At 45.0% G+C, this 14,792-nt stretch overlaps 1 protein-coding gene across 2 annotated transcripts in view; it reads left to right on the forward strand.

Moving 5' to 3' along the window:
• The window catches only part of LOC103722593 (prolyl 4-hydroxylase 1), a 68,005-nt gene that overhangs the window by 5,677 nt on the left and 47,536 nt on the right, over positions 1-14,792 (forward strand). For both annotated transcript variants that reach the window (XM_008813199.3, XM_008813197.4), the window contains exon 2: positions 1,600-1,647. Coding sequence is in view for 1 of the 2 variants with exons in the window: in XM_008813197.4 (XP_008811419.1) it covers positions 1,600-1,647 (48 nt within the window). In the remaining variant the exon portion in view is untranslated. The remainder of the gene's footprint in view (positions 1-1,599; positions 1,648-14,792) is intronic.

Raw genomic sequence — 14,792 nt, forward strand, 5'->3', positions numbered from 1 at the left:
TCCATCTAATGAAGGTAAAATTTATAAACCCTAGGAGAGTAATAGGGTTTTACCATGATTACATTATAGCATTTTGGTGGTTTTGCAAGACTGACCCCCATTATTTTCCTTTTTGCAGATCCCCTTTTTTTAAATTTTTTTTGTAGAACTTGCCTAGTTTTAACTTTTTGGACATTTTGCTCCTGGTTCTTGTTCGTCGTTCCAGCTATATGTGTGAGCAGATTTGAACGCACGCATGATTTGTAGTGAATTTGCATGTATTTACTACTTATGCAAGATTGAGCTGCATGCTTTGTGCCAAGGGCAACAATGTCCAAAATAATGAGAGGCATACAGGAAAAAGTGTCCCAATCAATCAAACGTAGTGCATTTCTGCAGAAAGATAAACTGAAAGTAGACTGGATCTGCAAATCTGACATTATAGTGGTCCGAAGCACAAAACTCGTAGCTATGTTAGTGCATCAATTAATCCAGCTATTGTTTAGAATTTACATAGTTTCCACATGCTCATTCTTGATTTTATATGATGTTTTCTTGAAAGAAGATCTTGCTTTCTTATGCAATTAGAATTATTCATAAATGCTATATGAGTGGAAATTTTACTTCCCATTGGTGAATCTCCCTTCCCCTATGGTGCTGGATTTTATTTCCTTGATGATAATTTCCTTGTTCTTCCGAAGTTCCCTACTTGTTCCTGCAGGTCTCTTTCTATTGGTTTCTCACTGAGAAGCTCAAACTTTTGTCCTTTATTTTTCTCTCTGCATGCCCATGCAGTCTCACTGAAAAAGATATTCTCACTGAACAAAGCTATTTGGCAATGAAGATGTTTGGCAGCTTTTTTAATGCTTCACAAAAAGTAAATAGAAAGAATGAGCGAAGAAGAAACTTAAGTTATTTGTTGAAGTTTATGGGAGGTAGCCAGATAAAACACAACCAAATTATCTCAAGGATTAGGAACAGAAACATGCTTCAAACCTTTTCACTCTCTGTGTAACATAGAAGACTTTACCTAATTTTCAGCTATCTATTAGGAATGCAGATGCATCTGATTTTTCTGATTACAAGAAAGAAATTCTGGTTTGGAAATGGATTTTCCTTTTTTCTTATCAAAATAATACACTTAAAATTTAAAACTTGGATATTCATGAATTCTGCCAATAAACTCTTCTCATCTTTAACATCTAAGTGCTGTAGAAGATGCCATTTGACATTTTCGTTTTAACTTTGCATTTATTATGATGCATTTTCCTCAAAAAAATCCCAAAAAACAGTGAACAATAATACTTGTGTGTGGTGCTTATCAGAATTGTGTCATTGGTGTGTAGTACTGTGTACGATTACCGGCAGAGGGCCATTATGTGCTGCATCAGCTCTATATTACGTTTGTGCAGTAGGAAATAAGACTCCTAATATTTCCTCTTACACAATTTTTAACAAAGTAAATTTTCAGTAAAGGATCATTATCATGTAATATTTTGTCTTCATTTAAATGAGGGTTTGCATATGTTTTGCAATTCTTACAATGATTGCTAGCTAGTGATTGTGTTGCATATTATGATTTTTAAGAATAAATTAGTGATTTGATTATGATAAATGCAGGTTCTTTATTTCAATTAGCTTTTATCCGACGATTAGAAGAGTCATCTGGTATAATTTCTCCCTCATCGGACTCTTCGCTTATTGAATTCTTTATGTACAGATTCCTTGTAAGCTGCCTTATACTTTAATAAAATATAGAAAATCTATCCAGTGACTGTGACTAATTCTTTGAAGTGTTTTAATATCTTGAATAGCAAGTTTTTGATTGACCTGATAATAGCATTGCTATTTATTTTTCTTCAAATTTATGCTTTTACCATGTTCTTTTTATCATTTTTGTTCCATCATTAAAAGATCTTATATCTTTGTTAATTGGATATCTGGTTCAGACTCATATTTTTCCTTCTAGCATATGATTTCACTGTTAGTAATTGAACATGTCATAGTATTCAGCCATTTCAAATGCTATGTTGATGCACCATTTCAAATACCGTCTATGTTAAATAAGTAAAACTTGAAAATGCGTCAATCTTAACCCATGCCATGTTATTAAGCATCTTTAGTTGGTGCATCGAACAGCTATTAGCTTAATAATGTCATTTTCATTTTGTAATTTATTTATCAGTTTCCACCTTGTATATAGTCAGTGGTCAATGCCAAGCTTTTTACAGATTGATGAGATTTTGATTTTTAACAAAGGCTTGAGTTTCCTCATTATTACTTGATCCAATATTTTATTGCATTGAATGGTGTTAGCTATTTTTAGCTATTCTCCAAGAAACTCACTTGGATGCGATTATTCTAGTCCTTAAATCAATACTTATCTTTCAGGTCAGAGTATCATGTATAAAATGAATGGTCATCAACAAATATTCTACAAACTATTGCACCTTTGTGGGTAGAAATCTTGTAATATAGAGAAGCAAGAAACAATATATTGTTTAATTAATTGTTCAATTGAGTATCAAGCTGTAACTTGTAAGATAAGTCATCTTATATGGATAGTAATACTTGCATGTGATATTAAATTTTTAATAAATAAGCTTTGCAGTAACCAGGTTTTGCATGCGTATCTAATAATCTACTATATTATAAGACTGAAGAAATCATGAAGTTGGCTCTCATCTCTAACTTGACTAGAGTGTCAAAAATTTATTTTTCTGCAGGTCATTTCTTTTTTCTGCTGAAGGTGAGGTCTAATTCATTTTTCTAATAGTGCAAGAAAATGAAACTGAGATACAATCTATGCAAACCAAGTCTTTCAAGGAACTAGAGTAACCCCTCACAAAGAGGTTGTTGAGAGCTGATAATCTCTTTGAAGAGCCAATTACCATGCTAGTTGGCTTGCCTTTATACATGGGAGCTAGTTACTTTAGCAGCATAAATTGATCAAATAGTGATTGAGGTTTATCATACCTAATATGGCTTGTATAAATGGGAACGCCTTTTGATATTCTTTCCATTCAGCCACGAGTGATGGATGGCTTGTGATATTAATAAAAATTACGATCATTTAGCTAGATTTTGCATATTATGCCTTTGAGTTCCTTTGTTCCACACTTTATTTCACTTATCATTAATTCCTCTTTCTGTATCTTTATATTTGTTATTTTATTAGTCCTTGGAAGGAATACAGAGCTCATTTGACTACTGCAAGGATGCAACTTTGTCTAAGACTGATCTTAACCTTGAAAGATTTTTGGGGTTCATTTGTGCTTTAGTATCAAATCTTGATTGCTCATGCTTATTGAAGATAATCTCTCCCATGGTCTGCCGAATTGGGCGGTTTGACCCAGTTCGTGCAGTACCGAGCCGATCCGGTATGAAATTGGGTCGGTTTGCCTTGTTTATTCAGTTCCGGCCCTGACTCGGCCAGAACCGGTACCGAACAGGCGAAACCGGATTGGTTTGCCTTGTTTATTCGCTTCCAGCCCCGAACTGGCCGGAGAGGGTGCGAGCCAGCTTGGAATCGGCCAATTCCGTTTCGAACTGGATTGACTGTTTTGGGTGGTCTGATGCCTAATGATTGTTGTTGGGAAGGCCTGAGAAGCCTTCCCAACAACAATTCACAAAGAGGTGTCCTTCCGCTGCTTCCCATTTCCAACTACTCTAAAAACCACACCGATTTAGGCTATCAGAAGAAAAATCCAAAGCTAAATAAGATGTACGTTCTCTCCTCTAAGCTCATTCTTTCTTTTTTCAGGACTTGAAAAAATTAGATCAAAAATTGCAAAATAAGAAAAGATCATGCCAAAATTTTTGATTTCGACTTGATTTTTGTATGTGTTGGAGATCTATGGACAATCTACATGCTGACATAAAAAATTTTAATTTTTAGATTATATATAATTTTTAAAAATTAAAAATATATTTTTAGATTAAAAAATATTTTTTTAAAATAAATAAAAATTAAAAAAATAAAATCAAAAACGTATTTAGGGTTTGCAAGCTACTCTTCATAAAAATTTGGTGTTCATTCATTCAAGTTTTGATGCGATCATGTGCGCAGTAGCTTAGGCCTAAATTTGAAAATAATTGAGAAATAGGTACCCTTTGATGCAAGCCTGAGAGCCTAAAAAAATATATATAGTATCCATTGTTGGGTTCTACATAGATCTGAGCTAAAATTAATTTTTTAAAATATTAATATTTAAAATTATTTTTAAATTCAAAAAATAATTAAAAATATATAAATAATACCAAAAATTATAAAAAATTAATAGTATGAATTACATAATTCAAAGTAATTTTTGAGGTATAAATAATATTTATCTGAATTTATGATATTTAAACATATTTTTAAATTTAAAAATTATTAAAAATATATAAATAAGTAAAAAAATATGAAAAATAATGAACTAAGACAATAATGGACTTTATGTGCAGCATACTATCTGAACTCTTGGTTCCAGTACAGCGTACCTGGAATCGTATTGATAAACTTCTATTCGCTCTGTGTAATGTGATTTACAAGATGGAACTAAATCTAAAAGTTGCGATCCTATTTTTAGCAGAGGTAAGCTAACTTAAGTGACATGTGTAACTTAACTGATATCTTCTATTATTAACATAGTACAACATGGTTCTTTTTCATAGACCAAAATATTTAAAGAGGGCAGCGATAGCTTTGGCGTCTCTGCAGCTGTTGTAAGTAAGAAAAGTATAAATGCAGGTATGTTATACATCAGGAGGATATTTACTTGGCGTAGATGGTTACTAATATGCTACTCTCTTATATGTAATTTTTTCAATATTTTTCAGCTGAATGGTGGATTTATTTTGGGCCGTCTGCGAAAAATCTTAAGCGGCTAGCTATCCGGATCCTCTCACGGTCTCATCTAGTGGCTGTGAGTGTAATTGGTCCACTTTTGCCCTCATCCACAGAAAGTAGAGGAACCATTTTACAAAAGCACCTTAATTACCTTGTATATGTTCCCTACAATTTAAGGTTGAGGCTGAAATACATTCATGAGGAAGTGGAGCTCAAGTACATAGATTCGATTCATAGTGTTTTCGTTGATGATGAGGATGATCCTATGATTGGATAACTTGTGGACCAGCAATAGGAGCCGGAGCTTGATGAGAGAGGATCACCTTCACGACCGGCTAGTTTCGTAGCCAGCGAGGCTAGAGTCGATGTAGGAAAATGGGCTGAGCGCAATATTCCACTCATCCTTCCAGTTGATCATCGAGGCTAGGGTCGATATAGGAAAATAGGCTGAGTGCAATATTCCACTCATCCTTCCAGTTGATCATCGAGGCTAGGGTCGATGTAGAAAAATGGGCTGAGCATAATATTCTACTCATCCTTCCAGCTAATCAGCCAAAGTCACAGGAGAGCCAGTCACCACATGGTTTCTCGTCCGAGACATCCTCTCAGAGATATGATCGAGGGATGTTTAGACGAGGCCACTATACTATCCGGTCGACTCAATCAGGAGGGCGACATACATTCTTCCAGCATAGCTAGGCAGAGAGAGGCATGAAGGGTAAGAAAGCAGCTGCCCAGCATGCTAAAAAAGAAAAACAAAAGGCACCTACAGACGGGCACCGATACGGTACAACGTATAAAAACGGTTTCGACCCAAACTGGGTTGGAATCGATTGGTTCCGTACTTGTACCGGCACGAACCGGCCCGGTTCGCACCGGTACCGACACATTTTTCTTGCGCGTGGGTGCGCGGGGAAGAGCGCCCGCTCGCGGGGCAACGCGCCCCGTGCACGGGGAAGAGCGCCCATGCGGCTGGAGCTCGCGTGGGCCTTTTAAATGCTACAGAGTGGCTTAAGTGGCATTTAACGCATCCGCGCGGACGCGGTGAATTTTTTTTTGGAAATCGCGTGCGGACGCGCGAGCGGAGAACGCGCGCCCGCGCATGATTCCCCAGTAGGGAATCGCGCCCGCGCGTAGTTTCCCAGCAGGGAATCGTGCCCGCGCGCGGTTCCTCGCGCGGGGCACCGTGCCCACGCGCGGTTCCTCGCGCGGGGCACCGTGCCCACGCGGGCTGGCAGCCCGCGTGGGCCATTTAATGCCACAGAGTGGCAGGCATTTGATGCGTCCGCACGGACGCGGTGAATTTTTTTGGGAATCGCGCGCGGACGCACGAGTGGAGAACGTGCGCCCATGCGCGATTTTCCACGCAGAAACCACGCCCACGCGCGATTCCCCAGCAGGAAATCTGTTGTGGACCCCCGCAAGCCACGCCGCAACAGGAGCAACAACCGCACACCAACTGAGGGCCAAAGTAGCTATGCCAACCAAGGAGGGCCATCGGGCCACAAGGAGGCCAACGGAGGGTCAAGCCAAGGCCAACTATTTTGCTTGGAAAGCTTTAGTCAAGCCCTTTCACTCGGCCAAGCACGCCCAACCTCGGCCGAGCAAAACGTGCGCCCATGCATGCCCAAGCCTCGGCCAAGCATACCCAACCTTGGCCGAGCCCACCGCGCACGCAGCCCCGCCAAAGCCATGCCGCACCAAATCCTGCCGCAGCCAACCTCACTTGCTATAGTGCGGCGAGGTTCTTGCTCGAGGTTCTTGGGCAAGAACCTCGCCAGCTACAGTGCCCGCGCACAGCCAGCCCGCCAGCAGCCTTCTACAGTGTGGCGAGGTTCGGCAGGACGAACCTCGCCTGCTACAATGCCCGCGCATGCCCAGGCTCCTGCGTGCCCAGCAGCGCGCCCTGCAGGCCGATCGCCCGCGCGCCCGCTCGCCCGCTCGCCCATGCGCCAGCGTCCGCCCGCCCGCGCCCGACAGCCTGGCGCGCGCCCGGTCCCAGTACCACCCGGACTGGGACATGTCCAGCCGGGATGCGCGACCCGGCCAACCGGGACACGCGTCCCGTGCGTCCGGACCGCGAGTCTCACGCCATCTCAGCCGTCCATCCTCTTCCATCCAACGGCCAAAAAGCAAGCCAAGGTCCAGCCGTGGGAGGGCCCTTCTTGGGTGATCTTTAGCCATTCATTCATGCCAATCAATGGTGGAAAAGCCTTTTGGATCCATGTGAAGACAATTTGCCATGTTTTCCTAAGTGGAGTTACTTAGTTTTGTCTATGGCTTAGCCTATAAAAAGAGATGTAGAGGACCATTGAGGGGGATCCAGAGTTATTCTAGAGTCATGTTGTTTTGTCGACCGTAAGGCTTGGGCGGCGTTTGTGCCGATTTCGGTCCTTAGATCCTGTGTTCTAGGACTTGGGCTAGTGGTAGATCCATCAATCTCCACTAGATTAGGCTAGGAAGAGATCTCTCAATCTCTTGCTAGATTTCTTTTGCTTTCTTTATTCTTGTCATTTGCTTTCAATTTAGAGGAATATAAATCAAGTTTGCTTTCATTGTTGATCTTCTTCTTGCGTTATTCCACTGGGCGTTGCCTACAATCGGTCCATCATTATCATTTTTGATGGCGCACATGAGGAGCGCAAGGAAAGGGGCTTGGTGAGGGGCTTTGGACCGTGAGCCCCCATCAATTTGGTGCTTTCATTGCGAGAATCCTTCAAGGAGGTAACGCTTGGATACCAATCTTCCAGATCTGAATTTGCTTTGCATATTCTTTTAGATTTAAATTTAAAAATCAGATCATAGTTGTGGTGGAGTTCATAAAAATTCTGCATCCTATGTTGGGCTTGAATTTGTATTCGATTGGGGGATTTTTAATTTCTGTTTTTATTATTGTAAAACCCCTGTCGGAGGCTGATTGAGTGGTGTACACGTCAAGTGGGTTGGTTCATCCTTTAGGTGACAACCGCAGGAGGTTTGGGGACTGGTTTGAGAAGTTTCTGTGTTGCAGAAAAATTCTGCAGCAAGGTCTGTGTTTGGATTGTTAAAAACCGGGTTTTTAGAAGATTTGATTTTGATTTTTTGTGGAGAGTTTCAGAGCTTATTAGTCACTGTAATAGGCATCTTTACGTGTTGATTTGGTTCTGTTTTGAGGAAGATATTGGCTGCTGAAGTCAGTAGACTGCTGCAGAAATTTTCTGTGCAGCAAGTCTTTGGGGCTTGGTTGAGTTCTGATCTTTGAGAGGTAGAGGGGCTGTTGTCTCAGAGTTTGAGCGTCCTAAAATAGAGGGTTAAGAGGAGATGGAGTCCCCCCAAAATAATAACCACGATAGGAGGTTAGAAGCCCTTGAAGTTAGTTCGGCAAACTTTAACCGGGCATTGGAAACTTTGTCCAATACTATGGCTGAAATAAGGAGGGAGAACAATGCCAACATTGAGAGGTTGGAAAGGAGGATTCTAGAGAGGGAACACAAGAGGGTGCAAGAAGAAGTGCCTAGGTCGCATGCCGCACGGCAGGGCCGGGCAAGGTATGAGAGCGATCCCATTAGTATTCAGGGTACACATCATGTAGATCATGACATGAGGCACCATGGGCGAATGGGAGGAAGGATAGAAGCCGAAGGCTTAGTATTTGAGAGGTGGCTCGACGATGAGCGGGTTAGTAATGGCCATAACAATCATGATGAGGCCGATGGTGAACCCGAAGAACGTCCCTTCTATGCTCAAAGGCCTCATGGCTGGAGAGAACCCATGGCAAGGAGAGGAAGAAATATGCGGGGTAATGACTTTGGAGATGATGACTATAGGGGTCCATGGCCTAGAGAAGAAGGGTTTAGGAAACCCAAAATTGACTTCCCAAAGTTTGGTGGAGGAGACCTGTATAAGTGGCTTGACAAGGCGGATCAATACTTTGACGTTTATGATATCCCACGGGCTGATCGGGTGACCCTAGTCAGTTTCCACTTAGAGGGTAGGGCTAGCCGATGGTGGAGGTGGATCCGGGCCTTTTATGAGAAAGAAGGGAGAAGGTTGGGGTGGACTGCCTTAATGGACGAATTCATGAAACAATGGGGACTATCCCCCGTTGTCAATCACCATGGTCAACTTGCAAAACTTAAACAGGAGGGCAAAGTCCAGACCTACATCGATGAGTTCCGGCAATTACAAACTATGGTCAGCGGATGGTCCGATAAAGCCTTGCTTGGTACCTTCATCGACGGCCTCAATCCGTGGCTAGCCAAGGAGATCAAACTCAAACAACCAACGCGGCTACAAGAGGCGATGCGCATGGCGGAGATCCTACACCAAAGCTACAATCCGAAACGACGTACAACTAAGGATGGTGCCATCAGCAAGTTCACCAAACCACAACCATCCAAGGTAAATTTCAGATCCAAAGAGATAACTTCAACAGGTTCCAAAAATCAGCAAAGGGAGGTAAAGAAGTTGTCACGTGATGAGCTGCAAGATTACATAAAAAAGGGGCTATGTTTCAAGTGTGGTGAAAAGTGGAGTTGGGAGCATCATTGCAAGACCGGCCAAGTCTACGTTCTTGATACAAGCAGCAACGAAGAGCCCGCTGCATCTGAAAATTCAGACAACAGCAGCGAGGAGGAAGATCACCCCGAAGAGACCAAACCATGTGCAGAAAATCAGGATGCTGAATTGTCACTCAATGCACTTTGCGGCGCACCAAAACCATCTACAATGAGACTCATGGCTTGGATCGGCAAGCATGAGGTCTCCTTGTTAGTGGACAGCAGCTCTTCTCACAATTTCATCAACTCAGCAATCGTACGAAAGGTTGGACTCAAAGGTACATCGGTATCACCGTTTGAAGTCAAAATTGCTAGTGGTGAAAAATTACTATGTGCTGAAATTGTTAATAATGTAAAGATGAATGTACAAGGGGTGAGAGTTAAAGCCGACCTACATGTACTTCGATTAGTCGGCTTAGACATTGTATTGGGAAATGCATGGTTACGTAGTCTAGGTCGGGTGGTGACCGATTTTGACGCGATGATCATGGAGTTTAAACTCGGTGGCAGAAAGAAGACATGGACGGCCTTGAGCAGCAAGGAAGTACGGCCTTGCGAGGCCAACGTGATAGAGAAACTTTGCAAAGGAGGGGCTAGTTGCTTTGCCGTTGTTATGGCTAGCCCGAACTAAGAGGATCCTCTTCAATCCAGCAGCAGCAAGTACTTGAGGGGCTGCCACCAATTCGGAGGGTGTTAGAGGCTCATCAAAGTGTCCTCCAGAAGCCTACTTTCCTCCCGCCACAACGAAGCTTTGATCATCCAATTCAGATAAAAGATGAGACTGCTGCGGTCAATGTTCCACCATACAGGTACACACACTTTCAAAAGAGAGAAATTGAGCGTCAAGTTGATGAAATGCTTAGCTAGGGGCTGATCCGACATAGCTCGAGTCCCTTCTCCTCACCCGTTCTATTGGTGAGAAAGAAGGATGGCTCATGGAGATTCTGCACCGACTACCGAGCCTTTAACGAAGCAACCATCAAAGACCGTTTTTCGATCCCTACGGTGGACGAGATGCTCGATGAATTGCATAGTGCCAAGTTCTTCACCAAATTGGACTTACGAGCCGGCTACCATCAAATCAGAATGAAAGAGGAGGATGTGCACAAGGCGGCCTTCAGGACGCATTCCGGCCACTACGAGTACTTGGTGATGCCATTCGGTCTATGCAATGCGCCATCAACATTCCAAGCGGCCATGAACGAAATTTTCAGACCCTACTTGCGGAGGTTTGTCTTAGTATTTTTTGATGACATCTTGATATATTCCAGATCCATGGACGAGCACCTTGAGCACTTGGAGATTGTTCTACGCACCTTGGAGGAACACCACTTTTACATCAAGCCTTCAAAGTGTGCGTTCGCGCAAGCAGAGCTCAAGTACTTGGGCCACATAATTTTAGCTGAAGGAGTACGTGTGGATCAACGAAAAATTCAGGCCATGCTCGATTGGCCATGGCCGAAGGATATCACGGCCCTAAGAGGATTTTTGGGGCTAATAGGCTACTACCGACGATTCGTGAAAGATTACGGGCTGATTGCAAAGCTGCTGACCACCATGCTGAAAAAAGGAGGTTTCATGTGGACCATCCAAGCGCGCAAGACATTTGAAGACCTCAAGGAAGCTATGACACAAACACTAGTACTTGCCTTGCCCGACTTTTCCAAACCATTCGAGGTCTACACCGACGCGAGTGGCGAAGGTATAGGTGCTGTTTTGGTGCACGAACGACGACCTTGGCCTTCATTTCCAAAGCATTAGGGCCAAGGAAGAAGGCTTGGAGCATCTACGCAAGAGAATTGCTGGTGGTTGTACATGCGGTGAAGATTTGGAGGCCATACCTTCTCGGCCGACGCTTCACCATCATCACGGACCAGCAAGCACTTCGTCATCTACTTCAACAGAAGATAGTGACTCCCGAACAGCAAAAATTTCTTGTAAAGTTGGGTTTCTAGTACGACATCATCTATCAACCCGGCAAAGAAAACAAAGTGGGACGCCTTGTCGCGAAGGGAGAACGACCTGATTTTGTGGGTAGTTGAAGACATGAACGAGCTGCAGAATTTTGCAGCAATCAGCGGCGCTGATTGGAGGATTTGGGACTGAGTTCGTGAGGCAACAAAGCTTGACGCTTGAGCGCAAGAAATTCAAGAAAAACTTGATGCAGCTGCTATGGGAGTTGCAGAATTTAAGGTACGCGACGGTCTGATTTTTTACAAGGGAAATGTCTATGTCCCCGACGTCCCCGACTTGAGGAGGAACATCTTAGACCACTTCCACAACAGCAAGGAAGGTGGCCATTCAGGTTGGCTTCGCACCTACCTTCGTGTAAAGCACTTCTTCTATTGGAAAGGGTTGAAGCGTGATGTCAAATCCTTGGTGGCCGAGTGCGAGACATGTCAGAAGACTAAATATGATCCACGGGCACCAACTAGACTGCTGCAACCTCTTCCCATTCCGAACATGATATGGGAGGATCTGACCATGAACTTCATCGAGGGTCTATCGACAAGCAAGGGCTACGAGGTGATCCTAGTGGTGGTTGATTGGCTAAGTAAGTATGCACACTTCATACCTCTTAAACATCCTTACACAGCCAAGTCAGTTGCACATGCATTCGTGGAGACCATTGTTCGACTCCATGGAGTACCAAGGAGCATCGTCACCGGCCGAGATCGAGTCTTCATGAGTACTTTCTGGAAGGAACTGTTCACCTTGCAAGGAAGCAAACTAAAAGCCAGTTCCTCTTACCACCCACAGACGGACAGACAGAGATAGTCAACAGGACCTTGGAGCAATACCTGCGTTGCTTCTGCCATGAGCAACAATCACGGTGGGAAGATTTCATACCCTGGGCTGAATAATGGTATAATACTTCCTACCATTCATCCATTAAATTGAGTCCTTTTGAACTTGTGTATGGGAGACCCCCTCCACTATTGACTACATATGAGAGGGGCACGGCCCGAAGTGAGGAAGTTGAGCAGGAATTATTGGCAAGAGATGAAGTCCTAGCAAATGTAAAAAGAGAGCTCCGGAAGGCACAAGAAAGAATGAAAAGGTACTATGACCAAGGCCGCCGAGAAGTTGTCTTCAACCCTGGCCAGTTTGTCTACCTAAAGCTGAAGCCCTACCAACAAAAACCATTAAAAGATAAGTTCAACCGCAAGCTATCTCAATAATTTTATGGGCCATTTAGAATCATAGAACGCATCGGAGATGTCGTCTACCGACTGGAGTTACCCGCCTCATCTCAGCTTCATCCAGTCTTCTATGTGTCGTGGCTCAAAGAGAAGGTTGGTGACCCAGCGTTAATTGCACCGGACTTACCCACATTTGATGAGGAGGGCCGGCTACTTCTTCAACCAGTTGAGGCCCTCAAGTACCGCATATGGCGATGAGGCCGAGAATGATGCAAAATTTGGCAAGTCTTGATTCAGTGGGGCGGCTTGCCCGAGGAAGATGCTACATGGGAGGACTACGACGAGGTCTCTCAGAAGTACCCCAACTTCATCCTTGAGGGCAAGGATGTTCTTCAAGGGAGGGAGAATGTTGAGAACCCCCGCAAGCCACGCCGCAAGAGGAGCAACAACCGCACACCAACCGAGGGCCAAAATAGCCATGCCAACAAAGGAGGGCCATCGGGCCACAAGGAGGCCAACAGAGGGTCAAGCCAAGGCCAACTACTTTGCTTGGAAAGCCTTGGCCAAGCCCTTTCACTCGGCCAAGCACGCCCAACCTCGGCCGAGCCAAACGTGCGCCCATGCATGCTTAAGCCTTGGCCAAGCATGCCCAACCTTGGCCGAGCCCACCGCGCACGCAGCCCGCCAAAGCCATGCCGCAGCCAAATCCTGCCGCAGCCAACCTCACTTGCTGCAGTGCTGCGAGTTTTTGGGCAAGAACCTCGCCAGCTACAGTGCCCGCGCACAGCCAGCCCGCCAGCAGCCTACTACAGTGCGGCGAGGTTCGGCAGGACGAACCTCGCCTGCTACAGGGCCTGCCTAGGCTCCCGCGCGCCCAGGCTCGCGCCCAGCCATGCGCATGCGCCTGCTCGCCAGCACGCCTAGCACCGGGCGCGCCCGCCCGCGCGCCCCCGCGCGCGCATGACAGCTTGGCGCGCGCCCAGTCCCAGTCCCACCCGGACTGGTACACGTCCAGTCGGGACGCGCGACCTGGCCAATCGGGACACGCGTCCCGTGCGTCCGGTCCGCGAGTCTCACACCATCTCAGCCCTCCATCCTCTTCCATCCAACAGCCAAAAAGCAAGCCAAGGTCCAGCCGTGGGAGGGCTCTTCTTGGGTGATCTTTAGCCATTCATTTTATGCCAATCAACGGTGGAAAAGCCTTGGATCCATGTGAAGACAATTTGCCATGTTTTCCTAAGGGGAGTTACTTAGTTTTGTCTAGGGCTTAGCCTATAAAAAGAGATGTAGAGGACCATTGAGGGGGATCCAGAGTTATTCTAGAGTCATGTTGTTTTGTCGGCTGTAAGGCTTGGGCAGCGTTTGTGCCGATTTCGGTCCTTAGATCTTGTGTTCTAGGACTTGGGCTAGTGGTAGATCCATCAATCTCCACTAGATTGGGCTAGAAAGAGATCTCTCAATCTCTTGCTAGATTTCTTTTGCTTTCTTTATTCTTGTCATTTGCTTTCAATTTAGAGGAATATAAATCAAGTTTGCTTTCATTGTTGATCTTCTTCTTGCATTATTCCACTGGGCGTTGCCTACAATCGGTCCATCGTCATCGTTTTTGGAGGCGCACGCGAGGAGCCCAAGAAAAGGGGCTTGGTGAGGGGCTTTGGACCGTGAGCCCCCATCAGAATCGCGCCCGCGTGCGGGGCACCGTGCCCACGCGGGCTGCCAGCCTGCGTGGGCCATTTAATGCCACAGAGTGGCATTAAATGCCACTCTGTGGCATTTGACGTGTCCGCGCGCGCGGACGCATTGTTTTTTTTATGTTCGCGCATGCGGGGCCGCGCGCGCGGCTTCGGTTCGGTACTGGTTCCAAGCCGGTATCGAACCGGAACCGTACCGGTATGCCGGTGCCGGTACGGTCGGTCCGGCGAGCCTTGCCTGCAGCCCTAATGAAGAATGTCGAGGAGTTAGCTCTCTTTGATTCAGAGACTAGGATAGCAGTTTTGGTGGTCATGAGTGAGTGGAGGATAAAAGACCACCGTTTATGCGACGACCATTGGGTGGTCTTCGATTTACCGGTGAGTCTCAATTTACGCATGGTACATAGGATAGGGACCACAATGCACGATCTGGTAACGCCTGCGAGGATACGATTGCATATTGGAGATGGGCTCGTTGAGGTTATTCAGGAGGATATGATGCAGCTGCAGATGACCTCGCATGTGGAGTAGGATCCATAGATGTATCAGGTTCCGAGTCGTATACTAGATTCTATTTTCGCAGCCACAAATAACCTATGACCCATATGGA

The sequence above is a fragment of the Phoenix dactylifera genome, unplaced genomic scaffold (genome assembly GCF_009389715.1).
Source record: "Phoenix dactylifera cultivar Barhee BC4 unplaced genomic scaffold, palm_55x_up_171113_PBpolish2nd_filt_p 001088F, whole genome shotgun sequence".
In the NCBI taxonomy this organism is placed as follows: Eukaryota; Viridiplantae; Streptophyta; class Magnoliopsida; order Arecales; family Arecaceae; genus Phoenix; species Phoenix dactylifera.